The sequence below is a fragment of the Aethalodelphis obliquidens genome, unplaced genomic scaffold, assembly GCF_003676395.1.
Source record: "Aethalodelphis obliquidens isolate GAN/ISIS:26980383/991018 unplaced genomic scaffold, ASM367639v1 scaffold48, whole genome shotgun sequence".
Classification (NCBI taxonomy): Eukaryota; Metazoa; Chordata; class Mammalia; order Artiodactyla; family Delphinidae; genus Aethalodelphis; species Aethalodelphis obliquidens.
The window spans coordinates 7,061,115-7,079,160 of NW_020837992.1; the positions used below are offsets into that span (position 1 = coordinate 7,061,115).

Consider the following 18,046-nt stretch of genomic DNA (forward strand, 5'->3'; position numbering starts at 1 on the left):
CGTCCAGGGAGAACAAAGCTCCACTTTTACTCCACTTGACAGACACCAGCTGTTGGCTATGCTAAGTTTGAAACTTCTTTTAGACATCCGACTAGATATGTTTAAAAAACACAGGGAGATGTGTGGGTCTGGAGGATAAGAGGGAGGTCTGGGTCGGAAATACCAATTTGGGAGTTTTGGGCATACAGATAGCATTTAAAATTTGGATCTAGGATGGCGGGACTGCCAAAACAATGAATATATGGGGACGAGAAGAGGACCGAGGACCAGTGAGCCAAGGCTCTCTGACCTGACAGGTTGGAGGTCGGCAAAGGCATCTGAGAAGGAACAGCCAGTGAGTTGTGAGGAAAACCAGCAGAGTGTGAAATGAAGGGCAGGGGAGATATTTATATGATAGATTACAAACAATATCAATATACCTCATATGTAACAGTTAAGATGAATATGTAATAAATACTTCATATAAATATATCTTTATATAAATACAAATAGATTAGAAAGTATATGTAATGGATTACATCTGGGGGAATAACCAGGAATCAGAACACCTGGGTGTTGGGCTCAGTTCTCCTGTTCTTAGTATTTTGACTCCAGACAATTTAAATAGCTATTTTGAGCAACATTTTTTTACTCATCTGGAAAGTGGAGATTTTAATCCTGGTTTTACTGTCAGAGTTATTGTGAGAATCAGTTGAATTAATTGATATAGATATGGTTTGTTAGCACGTACTCCCTCTCTCATATCTATATTCTCTATCTCTATCCATATACACACATGTATATATGCATGTATACTTATATGTGAATATATGCATTTATGGGATTCCAGATATTTGGTATATTATTAATGTCTCATGAATCACAAAGGTTTATGACCTATTAGTGGGTCATAATCATTTTCGTGGGTTACAGACAGCGTTTTGAAAAATAGAATAGAAAGCATCACTGTGAATTGCTCAGAGTAAAGGTGAGTCAGACTGCTTGGAAGTCTCTGTTTCAGTTATATACCTGTAGTAGTTATCTCTTCCTATGTAACAAATCACCCCAAAACTTAGCAGTTTAAAACAACAAGCATTTATTATTTCTGAGGGTCCGTGGCTGCCCAGCTGGATGGTTTGACTCAGGTTGAAGACAAGCTACCCTCCAGGGCTGTGGTCATCAGGAGACTTGACTGGGCTGGAGGAACCACTTGCAACCACTCTTGTGCCCATTGGCTGGAGGCTCAGCTCCTGGTCATGTGGGTCTTTCCTTAGGGCTACTCATGACATCGTAGCTGGCTTCCCCCAGGGCACATGAGCTGAGAGAGAGAGCAAGAGAGCATCTCCAAGACAGAGGCCACAGTCTTGTTTATAACCTCCTCTCATCACTTCTGCCATGATTCTCTTCTATTCCGTTAGTCACACAGACCAATCCTGGCACAGTGGGGACTGTACAAGGCTGTGATGCCAGGAGGCAAGGGCCGTTGAGGACAACATTGGAGCCTGGCTACCACAACCTCCCTAGATATTTGTGAATACTGGGTTGAGATATAAACTACATTTCTTAATGTGGGTCATGTGAAAAAATGTTTAAGAAACACTGCTTTACGATGTCTCATACTGTGTGCCATTGGACAGAGGTGTACATTAGCTGGCAGAAGCCCATTTAAGAAGCTCCGCTCTTTGATACCCATGGTTAGTTACCAGTGACTTTCGGATCATGAATATGAACACCAGTGATTTTTACAATGAAACAATACAACTGAAGTCTTAAATGGGCTGTGTGGGTCTGTTTATCCTTAAATAAAGTGAGCCTGTGCTTGTGTCCTTTCCTAGTCCCCCATCTGATTTCTGTAGTGCTGCATCACTTACCCATCTGGTCATCTGCCAACACATCTGCTGTTTGTGGGTTCTCACTTCAAATCTGTGGCCATATTTTATGCCAACTGTGTGACTTGTTTCATGTATCTTGTGGAATATGATATCTGGGTTTGTGATACTAATTATACTTTCTGCTTTTTTTTTTTTTTTCTGTTTGCTTATTGGCCTGTGGGTGTGGTCTGAGTAATGAGCTTGTGGGAAATTTTACCTGTAGATAAAGGGGTTTACCTGTAGATAAAGATGTAGGTTTATAATTAAACTTTTATGTTTTGTGAAGAAGACTTATTACATACATAACAATGTGCCCTATTTAAAGGACTCTTATAGAATATTTATAGCTGTGACTTTTAATATAGCTTAATATACCCTGCTGTGAAAAGCAAACCTGTTTTAGCTTTCCTAGCCGATTTTTTAAAAAATGCTAAGTGACTGAAAAAGAACAAATGATCTTTGAAGCACTAAGAGACTCTAAACAGGCTAGGAAGTCTCTAGTTAAACAGTTAGGAGACCAGTGGAAAGCACAACACTAAGTAAAAAAATATGGCCATTGGCTTTTTTTTTTTTTTTGGCGGAAACGCGGGCCTCTCACTGTTGTGGCCTCTCCCGCTGCGGAGCACAGGCTCCGGACGCGCAGGCTCAGTGGCCATGGCTCACGGGCCCAGCCGCTCCGCGGCATGTGGGATCCTCCCAGACCGGGGCACGAACCCGTGTCTCCTGCATCAGCAGGCGGACTCTCAACCACTGCGCCACCAGGGAAGCCCTCCTGGCCCTTGGCTTTTAACTTAAAACTGTGGGAGTTTCAAAATGGAGTAGTTTCTTAGGGGTAAAAGGAGTGCTACCAATTGATTGGAAAGCAGCTGTTTTACAAGAAGCCTTGTGGTTTGCTGTTTACTGTTTGTGCTTCAAAATGCTCATACTGCTTCTCAGCCCTGCAACCATAGGTTTTTTCTGACTTGTTGAGATCTTGTGACTGAGGGCTTTTCTCCATCACAAGTTGCAGGGGAGGATCAGAGGAGGACTGTTATTCTCAGCAGGCTCCCAGGGACAGAGGCCCATTTGGTTCTCAAAGAGGAGCTCTCCTAGCAATCTGGGCTTACTGTATTTTTTATTTGTGTATTAGTTACCTCCCTAACCAGTAAACTCTTACAAGCAGACACTGCCCTCAGCACCTGCCAGTAACTGGCCCAAGGCAGGGACTAGACACATATTTGTTGAAGGGAGGAAGAAAATTCTTTTTTCTGTTGAATGGATTTATGTTTAGAAGAACAAGGTTTGTGGTACAATATGCATATGATGCTACTTTTTCTCAGTGTTTCTATTAAGTGTAGTAAAATTTAATTTTCCCTGAAATATGTGAACTTTAAAATGTTGAAGACTATTTACAATATCATTTGTCTTTCTTGAAGTGAGATCTTTTTTTCCTTTGAAGCCTATCTCATTTTCGGTAACATTCAATGGGAGAAGGGCTTAATTTTCATAACGCAGACGTGGCCCACTGACAGTGTGAGTGAGCAGGTCGAGGACTGCTGAGCTAAAGAACTGAAGGTGTCTTGAGGTTCAAAGCTGTGTACATCCCTGAAGGCCACAGTCCTTGTAGACCAGGCAGCATCATCCGTCAGCTGTATGAGATGCCTTCCTCTCTATCCATGTTACTGAACCAAACTTGGGTACTCTCCCCCCATGCGCAGTAAAGCCAATCTACTGACATTGGGTTGTGGTGAAGGAAAGTGCAGCGCGTATTGTAAGGCGCCAGACAAGGAGTCCTGGAAAGCTAATGCTCGAAAAGACCAAACTCCGCGATGGGTTTCAGCAAAGCATTTTTAAAGGCAAGGTGAGGGAGGGTATTTCTAGGTCATGTGATCAACTCGTGTCCAATTCTCTGATTGGTTGATGGTTAGGTAACAGGGTGGTGTCACAGGGGTTAACACTATCCACCTTTAGGCTCTAGTAGGCCTGGAGACTATGTGCTCATGGTCATCAAGTAGTTAACTTCATTTGCTGGGGTCTTTCTGCATCTGTAAAATAACTCAGGAAACGTGCATCAGATACTGTTATCTAGGTACTTCAGAGGGGAGCGAAAGCAGAGGATACGAGGGGAGGGCTGTCCCTGGAAGGCCCCATAGGATCCTGCTTGGTTACATCCAGAACACGGAACAAAGGACCACTAATGAGGCTGACGTAGGCTTGGCCCACTGACCTGGCTTTGGCATTATAACTATGAAAATCAAAAGCAAATGTCTGCATGATGGTTTGTGAAAAGTCAAGAGATTTTGTGTGTATTAGCTCTCTGCCTTGCTGTCTCTTGATTCTTCCTCGCTGGCTGTGCTGGGCTGATCAGTCCCATGCAGTATGTCCTGTCTGGTTTGCGTAAGACCATCTGTGTCACGCTGCTTTAAGCCTCAGGTCTTGCACCGTGATACAGCCCTGCAAAGTTCCATCCTCATCTGTGCCCCTCTGCTCCCTGCTCCCCATTCCCTATACCTGTATCTGCTTTATTGCAATGTGAGTTATTTTCCCTTTGACAAAGGTTGCTTTGTAACCTCTTCTATTTTTTTCTTCTGAATTTCAATAAAGAGAATTTGATAGAAAGTTACAGAAGGAAAGATAGTCATATTCACCTTGATTAGCTGGAGCCATCTAGGTAAAAGAGATGCCAAAGGAGAGACTAAGAAATTTTGCTAGTAATTAGCATAGCAGAGGCCTCAAAGACTTGGAGACCCATTGTTTTAAAACCCTGGGACTCTGCTTACATCTTGGACAGTCAAGTAGGGAATAAATAGCAAAGAGGCATTCTTATCAAGGCTCCCATATATAATTAGTATGAAAATAAAACTGAAGAGGGAAAGGGTACAAATTAGTGAGAATTGACACTAATATCAAATTTATTATTAAGTATTAATAATAAATTAAGTATTAAGTATTAAGTATTATCAAGTATCATTTTTATATATAATGATATATATAATATATATATTTCATGTTTTTTGAAATTCCAATTATGGTAATGAATCTTTTGTTTCAGTATAAAAAAGAGGAAGAACCTGTGTCCCTCACCCCAGTTAAACATACTTGAGCCTTATTTCTGTCTTTTCAAACCTATTGGCCTTAGATTATTAATAGTGGCAGAACCAAATGTTTGACTGTCCCAAGGAGTGAAACTGGATCATTGATGATCATGTGATGCAATTCTTCAGACCATAATGAACAGCTTCATGAGGCACATGGCATGAGGGATCACTCATGGTAATGTTGTATGCACGAGAGAAATGCTGTATGGTGGAACAGGATTTTAATCAGATGACTGATTGTAAATATACATGTACAGGGAAGACTTTTCAACTTTTAAGACTGTGTTAACATTTGCTCTGTGTTGAATTCCTGTGTTTTGGTGGCATTTGGGGGATAAGTATTGACTTGTTTAATTGCCTAGTTCCCAATCCCAACCTTCTGAGGCCTGACCTACTTTGTCGAGGTTCCCGAAACACTGAGTATCTTGGGTCCAGTTTACTTTATAAACAGAAGCTGAGGCCCATGTCTCTATATATCTTCCCTGATGGGGGAATGAAAGGCGAAGATCAGATGTTCTCATTTTCTATTTGGAGATAATTCGGTAGTCAGGTTGTCAAGGGCAACCTGGGCACAAAGATCAGCAGGGCCGTATCAGCAATTCCATGGGGGTATGTTTTCTCTCCTTTTATCTTGTTGCTTCTGGTTACCTTCTGGGCATCATCACTGCAAGTGCTGCTTGGGAGAGAGAAGAGTACATCTATCACCATCTCCTATGGCTCTGGAGCCAGCTCTCTTCCTACTCAGCAATATTTTAGATTCCAGCCCATAGTGATGTTCTGTGGGGGTCCTAGTAACTGGCTTCCAGGGGGAGGAGCCTAAGCACCGTGGAATTGACATGCTGCCTAGATGGCACTTCCCACCCCAGATGGGCCAACTTCTATTTATCCTACAAACCCCAGCTAGAACATTACCTCCTCTGGGAAGCCCTTACTGAATGCCTCCCCTGCTGATATAATGTTAATACCTGTTTCGTGAGCAGCTGGACACTGTGTTTGTTTTTTGGGGGGTCTTTTGGTTGGTTTGATTTTTTTTTTTTTTTTTTTGTGGTACGCGGGCCTCTCACTGTTGTGGCCTCTCCCATTGCGGAGCACAGGCTCCGGACACGCAGGCTCAGCGGCCATGGCTCACGGGCCCAGCCGCTCCGCGGCATGTGGGATCCTCCCAGACCGGGGCACGAACCCGTGTCCCCTGCATCGGCAGGCGGACTCTCAACCACTGCGCCACCAGGGAAGCCCAGTTTGTTTGATTTTTTACAAGACCCTGTCCATCCCATCAGTAGGTGCTTTAATTTTATTAATGTGAGGGGACCCCCTCTACCATAGTCCTACCTCAGCAATTAATATCCCCTATTACTATGTTTCAGGCGTCCAAACCCAGTGTATTCTTCTTAAGAATAAAAAAAAAAAATCTTTCCTAGTCCAGAAATTACAAACACAATCTTTTGATAAGCATATCTCATTTGATTTATAATATATGTCACTTTAAAAGCCCTGAATTTTTTTTTCTCATCTTGCCCCTAGGTTTTTCTGACCATTTTCTTTCTTTCTTTTTTTTTTTAGATTCCATATATATGTGTTAGCATACGGTATTTGTTTTTCTCTTTCTGACTTACTTCACTCTGTATGACAGTCTCTAGGTCCATCCACCTCACTACAAATAACTCAGTTTCGTTCCTTTTTATGGCTGAGTAATATTCCATTGTATATATGTGCCACATCTTCTTTATCCATTCATCTGTTGATGGGCACTTACGTTGCTTCCATGTCCTAAAGCCCTGAATTTTTAATGAGGAGATCTGAGTGCAAGTTGAAGTTGGGTTCCTTATTAACTATATGATTGTAGGCAAATCATTTAACCTTCATTCATGCATTTATTCATTCATTCACATATTTATTGAGCCTATGGGCCAGTCCCTGTTAGGCACCCTGCATTGGCTTCCTTAGCTAGCAAATGGGCATAATATACGTGCCCTAATTTTCCTTACAGTTTGTTAAGAACGTTTGTGACAGTGCTTTGTAAATGTAAAGCTCTGTTGAGACATTATTATTATTTAAATGGACAAGGACTTGTGCATTAGGAATAGAATAGAACAAAGAAGCAGAGAATTGCTTCTTTAGTAGAATTTGTTGTAGCCACATCAGAAAAGTGTTATGGACATATCAAAGTGCAACATCTGGGGTGGATCAGCCTTAATTCTTTTTTTTTTCTTCCTTACTATCTCTACATTTGAAATATAATCCTGAGAACAAGAATCCCATTGGCTTAGCCTCGGTGTCTTTCCTATCCTCCTCAGGAAGGCAGAAACAGGAACTGACTGTCTCGCTAGAACTGGACATAGTGGGTGAGAGGGAGGTCCCCAGAAGGATGTCAGACTTCCCCCAAAATAAACAAGCAAGCAAACAGAAGCAGCAAATGTCTACCACATAACTCTTATCCATTTTTCTCTCAACGGATGACTTTGTCTCATACTCTGTTAAAAGACCTCCCTCTACTAATTCTGCTGGCTTCTGCACCCATCCCTTGGCACAATGGAAAACTTCCCCCTAGATGAACAAAAAAAAATACCTCTCATCCTTCTGAAGCTACGACCCTCCCTTCTCCCCTTTAGGACCACACTGTATACCCAACCTGAGAGTTATTTATACCCACTGTCCCTGCTTCCTCTCCTTCCCGTTCACTCTTCACTCTGGCCTGGCTTCCATTTCAGCCACTCAGTGAGACTGCACTGGTCCAAGCTGCCAGTGACCTTTCATGTTGGCCAGTATGTCTAGTGGATAGTTTTACATGAAGAAATGAAAAGCAAGACGAACTTAGATCACCATGCACAAAAGTTAACTTCAAATAGCTCAGCGACTTAAATATAAGAGCAAAACTTAAAGCTTTTAGAAGAAAACATAGGAGAAACATCTTCAAGACTGTGGGTTAGGCAAAGATGTCTTAGCCATGACACTGAAAGCATGATCCATAAAAGAAAAGTTGATAAGTTGGACATTTAAAAATTCAAAATTTTTGCACTTCAAAAGACAATTTTAAGAAAATAAAAAGACAAGCTACAGACTGCGAGAATATATTTTCAAGTCACACATTGGATAAAGGACCTGTTTCTAGAATGTACACAAGCGTGGGAACTTAGCTTTCTTGTTCACTGTTGTATTCTAAGCATCTATTGCAGTGCATGACATTTGGAAGGGGCTCCATAAATATTTGTGGGATAAATGAATGAATATAAGTAGCACTAGTGCAGTTTGGAGAAGAGTTTTTAGGAACATAATAAAGACTGAGGAGGAGAGAAAATAATCTCGAACATTTGTAGAATGCACTTGTACCCACTACATTTATTCCTTTTTGGCACTGTAGGTATCATCATCTCCATGCCACAGTGAAGGAAACTGGGACATTTTTTTGCCTGAGATCAAATACTATGAAGTGGGAGAGCCAGAGAGCAGACCTTGAATTTCTAATTCCACATAAGGAAACATGGGATGTGGTTTCCACTGTAGTTTAGGATAGCTCTTCACTCCCGAGCCACTTATGCCTGGCACTGTGCCTTCTCTTCTTGTCTTTCTCCAACAGTATGAGATGTCCAGATCTCTAGGCTTTGGGGTTATTTTCTCAGAATTTGCTCCCTGATAATCTGATGGCAGACACACTTGTCTGATGAAGTGAAGAGCTGTCATGTGAAAACCTGGCACTAGCTTTCACTATGTTTGTTTTTGAAAATTTGTCCTCCCAGGGCTACAATTCTCATTTTCTACCTTCCCGTCAAACTGTATTTCACCAAACATGTTTTGGCTGCCAACTGGGATCTGACTGGCCTAACTTCACTTTCACTTTTCCCTGTTTTCCCCACATCACTTTCTGTTCGTGACCGTGCAGGCTCTAATCTCAAATTGCTAGGCAGGTTAGATCCAGACTGGACCAGACTGTGGAAAAGCATAAGAAAGTGAGGGAATGGCATGCTGCAGACTCTATACACGGACTTTTACAGGTGGTGATGGAGATGGTGTGACCTGATGTCGGTTATTATATGATGTCAACAGGAAGCCTGTTCTAAGTAACAATATTATGTCCTGAGCATTCTCAGAAAATAAAGACGCTGATTGAGGCCGAGAGGAGGGTGCTATTGTGACACTTTGAATAAATTAGAACTGGGGTCTAGGGGACCTGGACTGTTAAGCCTCAGCTCTGCTGCTCGTTGTGTTTCAAATTATTTCATCTTCCTTATCCTTTCTTTCCTAAACTGCCAAGTGAGGAGGTTAGAGCCGATAAACTTTAAGGTCTTTTTCACTCTTTGAAATTAAGTTAGGTAGCCCAACCAGAACTAATCAGGGCTTCTTGAGTCTGGGTGTAAACTTTATTCTCCTAGTGATTTGATTTCGTTTTGACCTCCAGCCCTCTAAGTCAGTCTTCAAACTTCCCAGGTAGGAATGTGAGAGCTAAACCTTGGCAGCCCACTCGTGGGATAAACAGGTCTGGAGATGAAAAACTGAGGATTGTACATTGAAGAAGGCGAGGCAAGGATTGAGATCTGAATATGGTACCTCACCAAATACTGCCCCACATGTGTCATGCTAAGTGGCCATAACAACAGTGGTTCTAAAACAGGGGTCCCCAACCCCTGGGCCATGGACCACTACCGGTCTGTGGCCTGTTAGGAACCGGGCCTCACGGCAGGAGGTGAGCAGCAGGCAAGTGAGTGAAGCTTCATCTGTATTTACAGCCGCTCCCCATCACTCACATCACCGCCTGAGCTCCGCCTCCTGTCAGATCAGCGGCGGCATTAGATTCTCATAGGAGCGTGAACCCTACTGTGAACTGCGCATGTCAGGGATCTAGGTTCCTTATGAGAATCTAATGCCTGATGATCTGAGGGGGAGCTGAGGCGGTGATGCTAGCACTGGGGAACAGCTGCAAATACAGATTATCATCAGCAGAGAGGTTTGACTGCACAGAGACCATAATAAATCAGTTGCTTGCAGACTCATATCAAAACCCTATCAGTGGGCTTCCCTGGTGGCGCAGTGGTTGAGAGTCCGCCTGCCGATGCAGGGGACACGGGTTCGTGCTCCGGTCCGGGAGGATCCCACATGCCGCAGAGTGGCTGGGCCCGTGAGCCATGGCCGCTGGACCTGCGCATCCGGAGCCTGTGCTCCGCGACGGGAGAGGCCACAACAGTGAGAGGCCCGCACACCGCAAAAACAAAAACAAAACAAAACAAAACAAAAAAACAAAACCCTATCAGTGAGTGGCAAGTGACAACAAGCTCAGGGCTCCCACTGATTCTGCATTATGGTGAGTTGTGTAATTATTTCATTATATATTACAAGGTAATAACAATAGAAATAAAGTGCACAGTAAATGTAATGCGCTTGAATCATCCTGAAACCATCCCCCACCCCATCCCCGGTCCGTGGAAAAATTGTCTTCCACAAAACCGGTCCCTGGTGCCAAAAAGGTTGGAGACCGCTGTTCTAAACCATACCTCACTGATTATATGAGATTTGCAGCTTCTGGCCACAGTTCATTGCTTTTTTTTTTTTTTTCTTTAAACTCTAGCTCCCAACCAGCCAAGATCAGCCTGGGAGAGAGGACCAGGACCCCAAAAGGCAGGCAGCCTGGCAGAGCAGAACAGATCCTGGATCTAACTGTGGGCTCTGGTCTGAGTTCTGCCATGGACATGCTGTGTTGGCCTGACCCTTCCTTTTCTCAGAGGGGGTTCTCTGTGCTCTGTGAGTAAATGTAAGTGCACACCACTCTGGCAGGTGGTACAACCCTAATTTTGATGCACTGTGAGGCCCCAACAGGAACAGCAGTCAGAATTGTAATAAATAAACCGTCAGGGTTGCAATGGAAGCATTAGCCCAGGCACAGTCTACTAATTTGCTCATGGTTATCAGACACGAGCTACTGCTATGGAAGTGAGGCTTCATACTTAGAGATGCTTCCTGAAAGGGACTGAAACAGGGAGTCGGAAGCCTGAGGCTAGGTGGCAGCTTTAAGTTCATCCATTCTGGTTTTCTGTCTGATGGTTCAGTCTCCTCTAAACACCCTTTTAACCCATGCTTGAACTCGTCTTGTGATGGGAAATTCACTGCCTTGTTAGGATACTGCAGCTTGTTCCAAATTTCCCTCTCCTCTGTCAAACTGTTGCTGCTATCAGGTGATGTTCAGACAACAAAAATGTCCATGTCACACATGCACACAGAAGACTTCCCATCTTTATTTTCCTTAAGGAACCGGGAATAATATGCACAGGACCGCTGCTGCTTGTCTCCTCATAAGGATATCTTGGTTTACTGTGAGCTGGTAACCGTGAGAGATTCCTTTCTTAAAAGGTGATCAGAATAATGGTGCTATAGTTTGGTAGGTATCTTATTTCAGGAGCGAAGCTGCATTTCTATCTGTGGGTATTAATGTTATGTATTCACATGTAGTAATGGATGTGTTAAATGATTACGTTTGAGCATCTGCGATCTGCAGTGTACTATGCTAAGTGCCAGAGCAGGCGGGGGCGTCGGTGCCTTCTGACAGCACATCAGTCGCATGTTGATTTGTTACCCATCTGGGTTCTTGGACTCTTTAATCAATAGAAGTTGATAAGAGGCCAGACGAGAAATTCAGGCAAGGCTTTATTGGACTCCTGCTGCAGCACGAGGGGGCGAACACAAGTAACAGGTTCCCTTGCTCGCGCCTGAGGAGGAGCCAGCTGGTCCCTTAAATGGGGTTAGGGTTGGGGCGGACCGGTGGGTTGGGCTGGAGGAGTGGCTTGGGTGACCCCTTGTGGTGCTCTGTGAGTGTGTGTGGGGGAGGGGATGGTGCGCGGTGCCCTGCTTTTGCTCCATGCACCTCATAAGTGGCCGTTGGGTTTTGGCCTTTTTGTATCTTATTCATAATTTGCCCCAGCTGTGTGCATGCATGCATTTATTTTTAGTCCCTTATAGTTTCTTTGTATTCTGTTGCTCAAGGAGACGTTTGTCCAGGTACAAGCGTTGCAGCAAACAGTCCCGGGTCCCAGGTCCCAACCTGTCTCAGATTCACCCAATAGATACTTACTGAGAATCTACTTGGTGACTGCCTTTGGTTCTTGCCCTTAAGGAGTTTGCAGTTCACGGAGGGAGACAGTGTTTGATATCGATCGCACTGTATTGAATTATTATTGACTTTCCCACCTCTTTACTAGGCTCTGCTCTCCTTGAAGCGGGGGGGAGGGGTTATGTGCCATGCATTACTGAATCCCCACCACCTGGCACATTGTAGGCACAAGGTACATATTTGTTAAATGGGTCAGTAGCTAAATGCATGAAGGGAAAAACAGACTTTGGCATCTGGTGCTCTGAGCTAGGTCTTGACTCAGCAATTTGCCAGCTAGGTGGCTGGGGATAAGGCCATGCAGCTTTATGAAACAGGGGCCTATTTTGCAGGGTGGTTGCGAGGATTAAAAGAAAGAATGCACAGATTGCCTAGCAGTGCCTGGCATACAAATCTAAAAACAAAAATAGTATTCTCTTCCTACTCTAGCTCCCTTAAGGCACCTTTTCCATCTATCCAGGAAAACCAAGGAGAACATATTTCTAGAGTTCACTGGTTTGCTTGTGTTTTGAAATTAAAGACAAAGCCCCACAGGTGAGACCCCACCCCGAACCCTTTGGAAGGAGCCCAAATCAGCTTTTCCATTGTATAGAGGAAACCCAGGGTGTCACCTGAGGAAGATGAAGTTCTGGAGATGGATGGTGGCGATAGTTTTACAACAATGTGAATGTACTTAATGCCGCTGAACTATACACTTAAAAATGGTTAAAATGGTAAATTTTATGTGATGTATACTTCACCACAATAAATTAATACAACAAAAAACAGAAAAAATATTGCTCTGATTTATAGCTCTCCCAACAGGTGGGCCATTTTTAAGTGTAACTAATCACCAGGCCATTCTCATTCCCTTAATTGGCATGTGGGTCACCAAGCATTATTGAGGTGGTAATTCCCTAAGAAGCCAAGACTTTGAGGCTGCTTGGTTTGAAATTGAGTGATAAGAGGCACTCACACCTATTTTGCAGGTTATGTTTCCCTTTATTTGCCCCACCCTGCATGAGTCTGTCAACAAGTCTTTTTGACTCCACACAAAATCCTGTTGGAATCCGTCCCTGTCTCTCCTCTCTCGTTTCCAGTATTTCCATCTGGGGGCTGAGCCCCCATCATCTCTCACCTGGACTGCAATGGCTGTTTAAGTGGTCTCCCTGCCCTCCGGCTTCTCTTACCATCCATTCTCTTCAGGACACCCAGAGTGTTCTTTTTAATATGCAAACCAAAGCATACCACAGCTCTACCGCTGGAAGAATGAAATTTAAATAAAGGAAAAAATACCACTCCTCTGTTCCTATCAATGTTAAATTAAAAGCCAAACTCCTTATCATGCATGCACAGTCCTTTCAGATCTGGTCCCTGCCCCCCTCTCCCAACCTCTGCTGTCCCCGTCTCCCCTCGCTCACCATTCTCCAGTCACGCAGACCTTCTTTCTCCATCTCTCACCTGCCCCATTCCTTCCCAACCTGGGCCCTTTCTCTGGATGTCCTACTGCCTGGAACACTAGATCCTCTGATCTTTGCATAGCTGGCTCTTTCTGACCATACAGATCTCAACCCAAATGTCACCACCTCAGAGAAGCCTTCCCAGAGTGCCTGTGTGGCCTGTCCCTCTGTGCTGTCACTGTGTGTGCATTCTCTGCCCTCTGACGTTATCTTCTGTATGTAAGTGCTTATTTGTTGTTCACCTCTTCCACCTAGAATGTGAGTGCCGTGAGAAGTAGGTGCCTTGTTATGTTACCCTCCACTGCATCCTCAGGGCTAGACCAATGCCTGGCCCATAGAAGGCCCAGATGGAATATCTATCGAATGAATGAATACCAGATGCATTAATGCCGTAAAGGAGTAAGACATGTTTACCTATGAAATAGTTCTGTTTTTGTCCTCTTACATTTTTCCTGTCACGTTTTCTGATGCAAATCCCCATCCCACCCTCACCTCGACCATCTCCATTCTACTTGTTTCCAGGTAATTGTTAACCCTTTATAGCAGGGGTCCCCAATCCCTGGGCCTCGGGCCAGTAGCAGCCCACGGCCTGTTAGGAGCCTGGCTGCACAGCAGGAGGTGAGCGGCTGGGGAGCGAGCAAAGCTTCGCCAGCCACTCCCCATCGCTCCCCATCGCTCGCATTACCGCCTGAACCGTTCTGCCCCCCCACCTGCCCCCCGGTCTGTGGGAAAATTGTCTTCCTCGAAACTGATCCTTGGTGCCAGAAAGGTCGGGGACCCCTTCTTTATACTGTTCTCTTGACAGCTTTCCTGTCACAAGGATGCTGAAAGTCCTCCGCTTGTCCCTGCCTCAAATTCCATCCGCCACCAGTCACACGTGTATGAGAGGAAACAGTCTGAAACAACCTGTGTCACAGCCCCTCACTTCTGTACATTTAGACCCTGACTTTTAGGGCTGCCATAGCTACAGGTGAAGCTGGGTGTGCACTGGTGTGTATTGGTGTGCCAGTATGAGATGCTGGTCAGGAGCGGGGCAGGCAGGGTGAGGCTCCCCGTGACCCTAGCCCTCACCCCTGCACTCAGCTTCAAGGCTCTTTGTGGGACACTGATCCTCCGGCTCGCCTGCCTATGCCCTGAGCTTGGTGCTCGCCCCTCAGAGTTCCAGCCCTGCTGCCGCCTTCTCCAGGGCTCAGGCCCTGCCCGTGCCCTGGATTAAATGGCCTCCCTTTCTGGGCTGCATTGTAAGACAACTTATGTCCTTCTTTTTATTTATTTATTTATTTTTGCGGTACGCGGGCCTCTCACTGTTGTGGCCTCTCCCGTTGCGGAGCACAGGCTCCGGACGCGCAGGCTCAGCGGCCATGGCTCACGGGCCCAGCCGCTCCGCGGCATGTGGGATCTTTCCGGACCGGGGCACGAACCCGTGTCCCCTGCATCGGCTGGCGGACTCTCAACCACTGTGCCACCAGGGAAGCCCCATATGTCCTTCTTTTTAATGTGTCTTGCTTCTCCTGGTGAGTTATTAGGAATGGGGCTGCCATTAAAACAACTCTTAAAAACTGGAGGAAAGGAGACTACTATTTATTGAGTACACGTGGTGGACCAAGCACTGTGCTAAGCCCCGTATCTCTATTTTCTCACTTAATTCTCATAACCTCCCTACGAGTAAGGGGTCTCCATTTTTCCCAGTGGGGAAGCTGGAGCCCAGAGAATCGACACAGCTTTCCAGAGCCTGGCTGACTCTAAGACCCGAGGAGGTAGGTGGCGCCTGCAGAGACCGTGGGCTTGCCCGGAACAGGGGGAAGCAGAGGTCAGGTGGAGGTGGAAAGGAGCGCTGATTTAAAATCAACAGCCATTTTCAATTAGTAATAATGAGGGGCAGTGAGAGCCTGTACTTTTAGTGGGAGGAGCACATAATTCGTGGCGTTCAGGGCTCAGTTTGACTCCCAGCTCTGTCCTCTCCTAGCTGTGAGCTCTGTGCCAGTTACTTAGCCTCTGCACTCTAGTTCCTTCACCGATAAATGGGGATGCCAGTACCTACCTCGCCGGCAACCAGGTACGTGTGTGAGTACTGAACAGAGTAGTTGCTACCTTCTAGATGCTAAATGAATAACAATTTCTATGAATATTATTAGGTTTTTCATTATTGCTTGAGGGTCTTCTTCCCCTACTGCACCTCTACACTGAGGGTCTCTGTGATTCCTTTCATGTCTGTTTCATCCTCTGATTCCTGTAACAGAGTCTGTTGCTGGTGTAATTGAAAAGACTGAAATCTTTGTTTTAATCCATACATACTTCTACCGCCCATATTGCTGTTCTGGCAAACGTACAATTGCTGTCTGTCATATGAAGGTTTTACTTATGTGGCTGAGCAATGTAGCCTTGGTTTTGGTCGAGAGGAGGGACCATTTCTGTTTCTGTTTCTTTTTTTTAAAAAATCTGTGTTAAATATGAGTATAGGAATTGACCTTATCCAGGTCAATGTAAAATCAGCTGAAACAAATCAGCTACCCCTGCAGGTATATCTCCCTCTAGAGCTCTGCTCAGAGGCTTATGAGTAGATGGAATTTACGCACAATACCTTGACTTTGAGTTTCCCTGAATTATATAACTATTTCAGGTAAGTGATATAATAAATGAGGTACCTCGTATTTTGGCTTTGTTTATTCTCACCTACCCTGTGTCTATAATCTATAAACAGATGCTTGAGCGCATGAAAGAATCTTGTCATTTAAAGGTATCCCACAAGGAATCTTAATATCTATAATCACCTGCTATATGTCAGGGACGGTGGGGTGCCAAGTAGGCTGAGATGTTCCAGGGAAGGGCTAGGGTGGACCCGGATGTTAGGGACAGTCAGGGCCTGCCTGGGCAGTTGGACCCCACTCTAGGGGGAATTTCTGAGTCCACTGCTCACTGTCTGTAGGGACAGAAGTCCCTCGGGCTTGCCCCAGGCTGCTTGCTAACTGGGGGGGCCAGTCCAGTGGGTGGCACATAACCACCACCATCCAGGTGTTAGGAGTAGTGATTATACCTGGTGGGCGGCACCATCGTGACTCGGGCCAGTCTTTACTCACGGCCAGACCCAAAGGTGAGAGAAGGACACCGGTTAAGCGAGCAGAGGTTTAGGGGGAACAAGCGTGCTCATTAGGGCAACCAAGGCCGTCCCACTCATATGGACTGAGCCAGTCTGGTGGTGTCAGAGGGAGGCTGTGACTGAAGGGGTCCACTACCGCCCAGGATTTTCTGGATGCTTGTGTGACGCCCAAGCACAATGCAGGCTCACCAGCGAGTGCATGGAACTGCCTTCTCCCTTCCCTGCTAGAGCGGACCCGGATATGGGGGGGTTGTTCTCTCCTGCGAAAAGCTCCAGGGACTATGGCCGGGAGGAGATGGAAGAACAGAGTTCACCTTCCCCCACCCCTCTTCTTCCCTCTGGCCAGTGTGGATTCATGCTTTTAAATCATAATTTCATTTATTTTTGAGTAAATGAACATCGGAGACAACTAGTGCTATAAAATGACTCCCCTTTTGGAAAAGTGGTGAAGTTCACTTTTCTGGCTTCTGTTTCGAGAGAGAGAGAGAGAGAGAGAGAGAGAGAGTGAGAGAGAGTGAGAGAGAGTGAGAGAGAGTGAGAGAGAGTTTAGGCTTGCTGAGATACTTTTGCTCTCATGAAGCAGTGGTTCTGCATCAGAATCATCTGGCGGGCTTGTTAAAGCTAATTACTGGGCCTCATCCCCAGGATTTCTGAATCAGTGTGTGAGGGTGGGGACTGAGAATTTGACCTGGGAATGCTGCTGTGGTTGCTCCAGGGGTCATGCTTCGAGAACCACTGTCATGGAGTAATCCATATATTCACCATGTTCCAAATGTGAATGATATATTTTTGGTCAAGTTCACCATTGCTGTGAATATCTTCTATTGATAAGCTTGTCTTTGTCTCCCTTCAACAGGTATTTTGACGTTGGACTGCATGATTTCTTAGTTAGGTAAGCCAATCGTTTTTATTTTAGGTATCATTGGAATAGCATGTCTATTATGGAATACTGAGATGAAAATAAAATCCTTGTGAGATATCTTGATAAATAATGGCAACCATATATTTGACAAGAAAATACCACTAGCTCTGTTTTTTGTGCCTCCCAGAATCACACAAGAATATTCTTTTTAAACAATCAAAGGAATTTATTTTTAAAGGGGTTTGTATCTGAAATGATAGTTACCCAACTATTGGGCTACTGGAAAGACAAATAGAATAGTGAAGAGGGGACTTTCCTGGTGGCTCAGTGGTTAAGAATCCGCCTGACAATGCAGGGGACATGGGTTCGATCCCTGGTCCGGGAAGATCCCACATGCCGCGGGTAGCCCCTGCTCGCCGCAACTAGAGAAAGCCCGTGCGCAGCAATGAAGACCCAACGCTGCCAAAAATAAATAATAAAGTAAATAAATAAATTTATAAAAAAAAGAAAAGTGAAGAGAGCCAGCTTGCATTCATACATTAAACAACCCTCTTGACCAATTTTCCCTCCGTTGAATTTAAGCTTTTTTTTTTTTTTTTTTTTTTTTTTTTTTTTTTTTTTTTTTTTTTTT

The 18,046-nt window shown here is 44.7% G+C and overlaps 1 protein-coding gene across 1 annotated transcript in view; it reads left to right on the top strand.

Moving 5' to 3' along the window:
• HHAT (hedgehog acyltransferase) overlaps positions 1–18,046 on the top strand; it is a 364,318-nt gene that overhangs the window by 184,142 nt on the left and 162,130 nt on the right. The window contains exon 9 of the mRNA XM_027082906.1: positions 17,410–17,445. Within this exon, the coding sequence (XP_026938707.1) occupies positions 17,410–17,445 (36 nt within the window). The remainder of the gene's footprint in view (positions 1–17,409; positions 17,446–18,046) is intronic.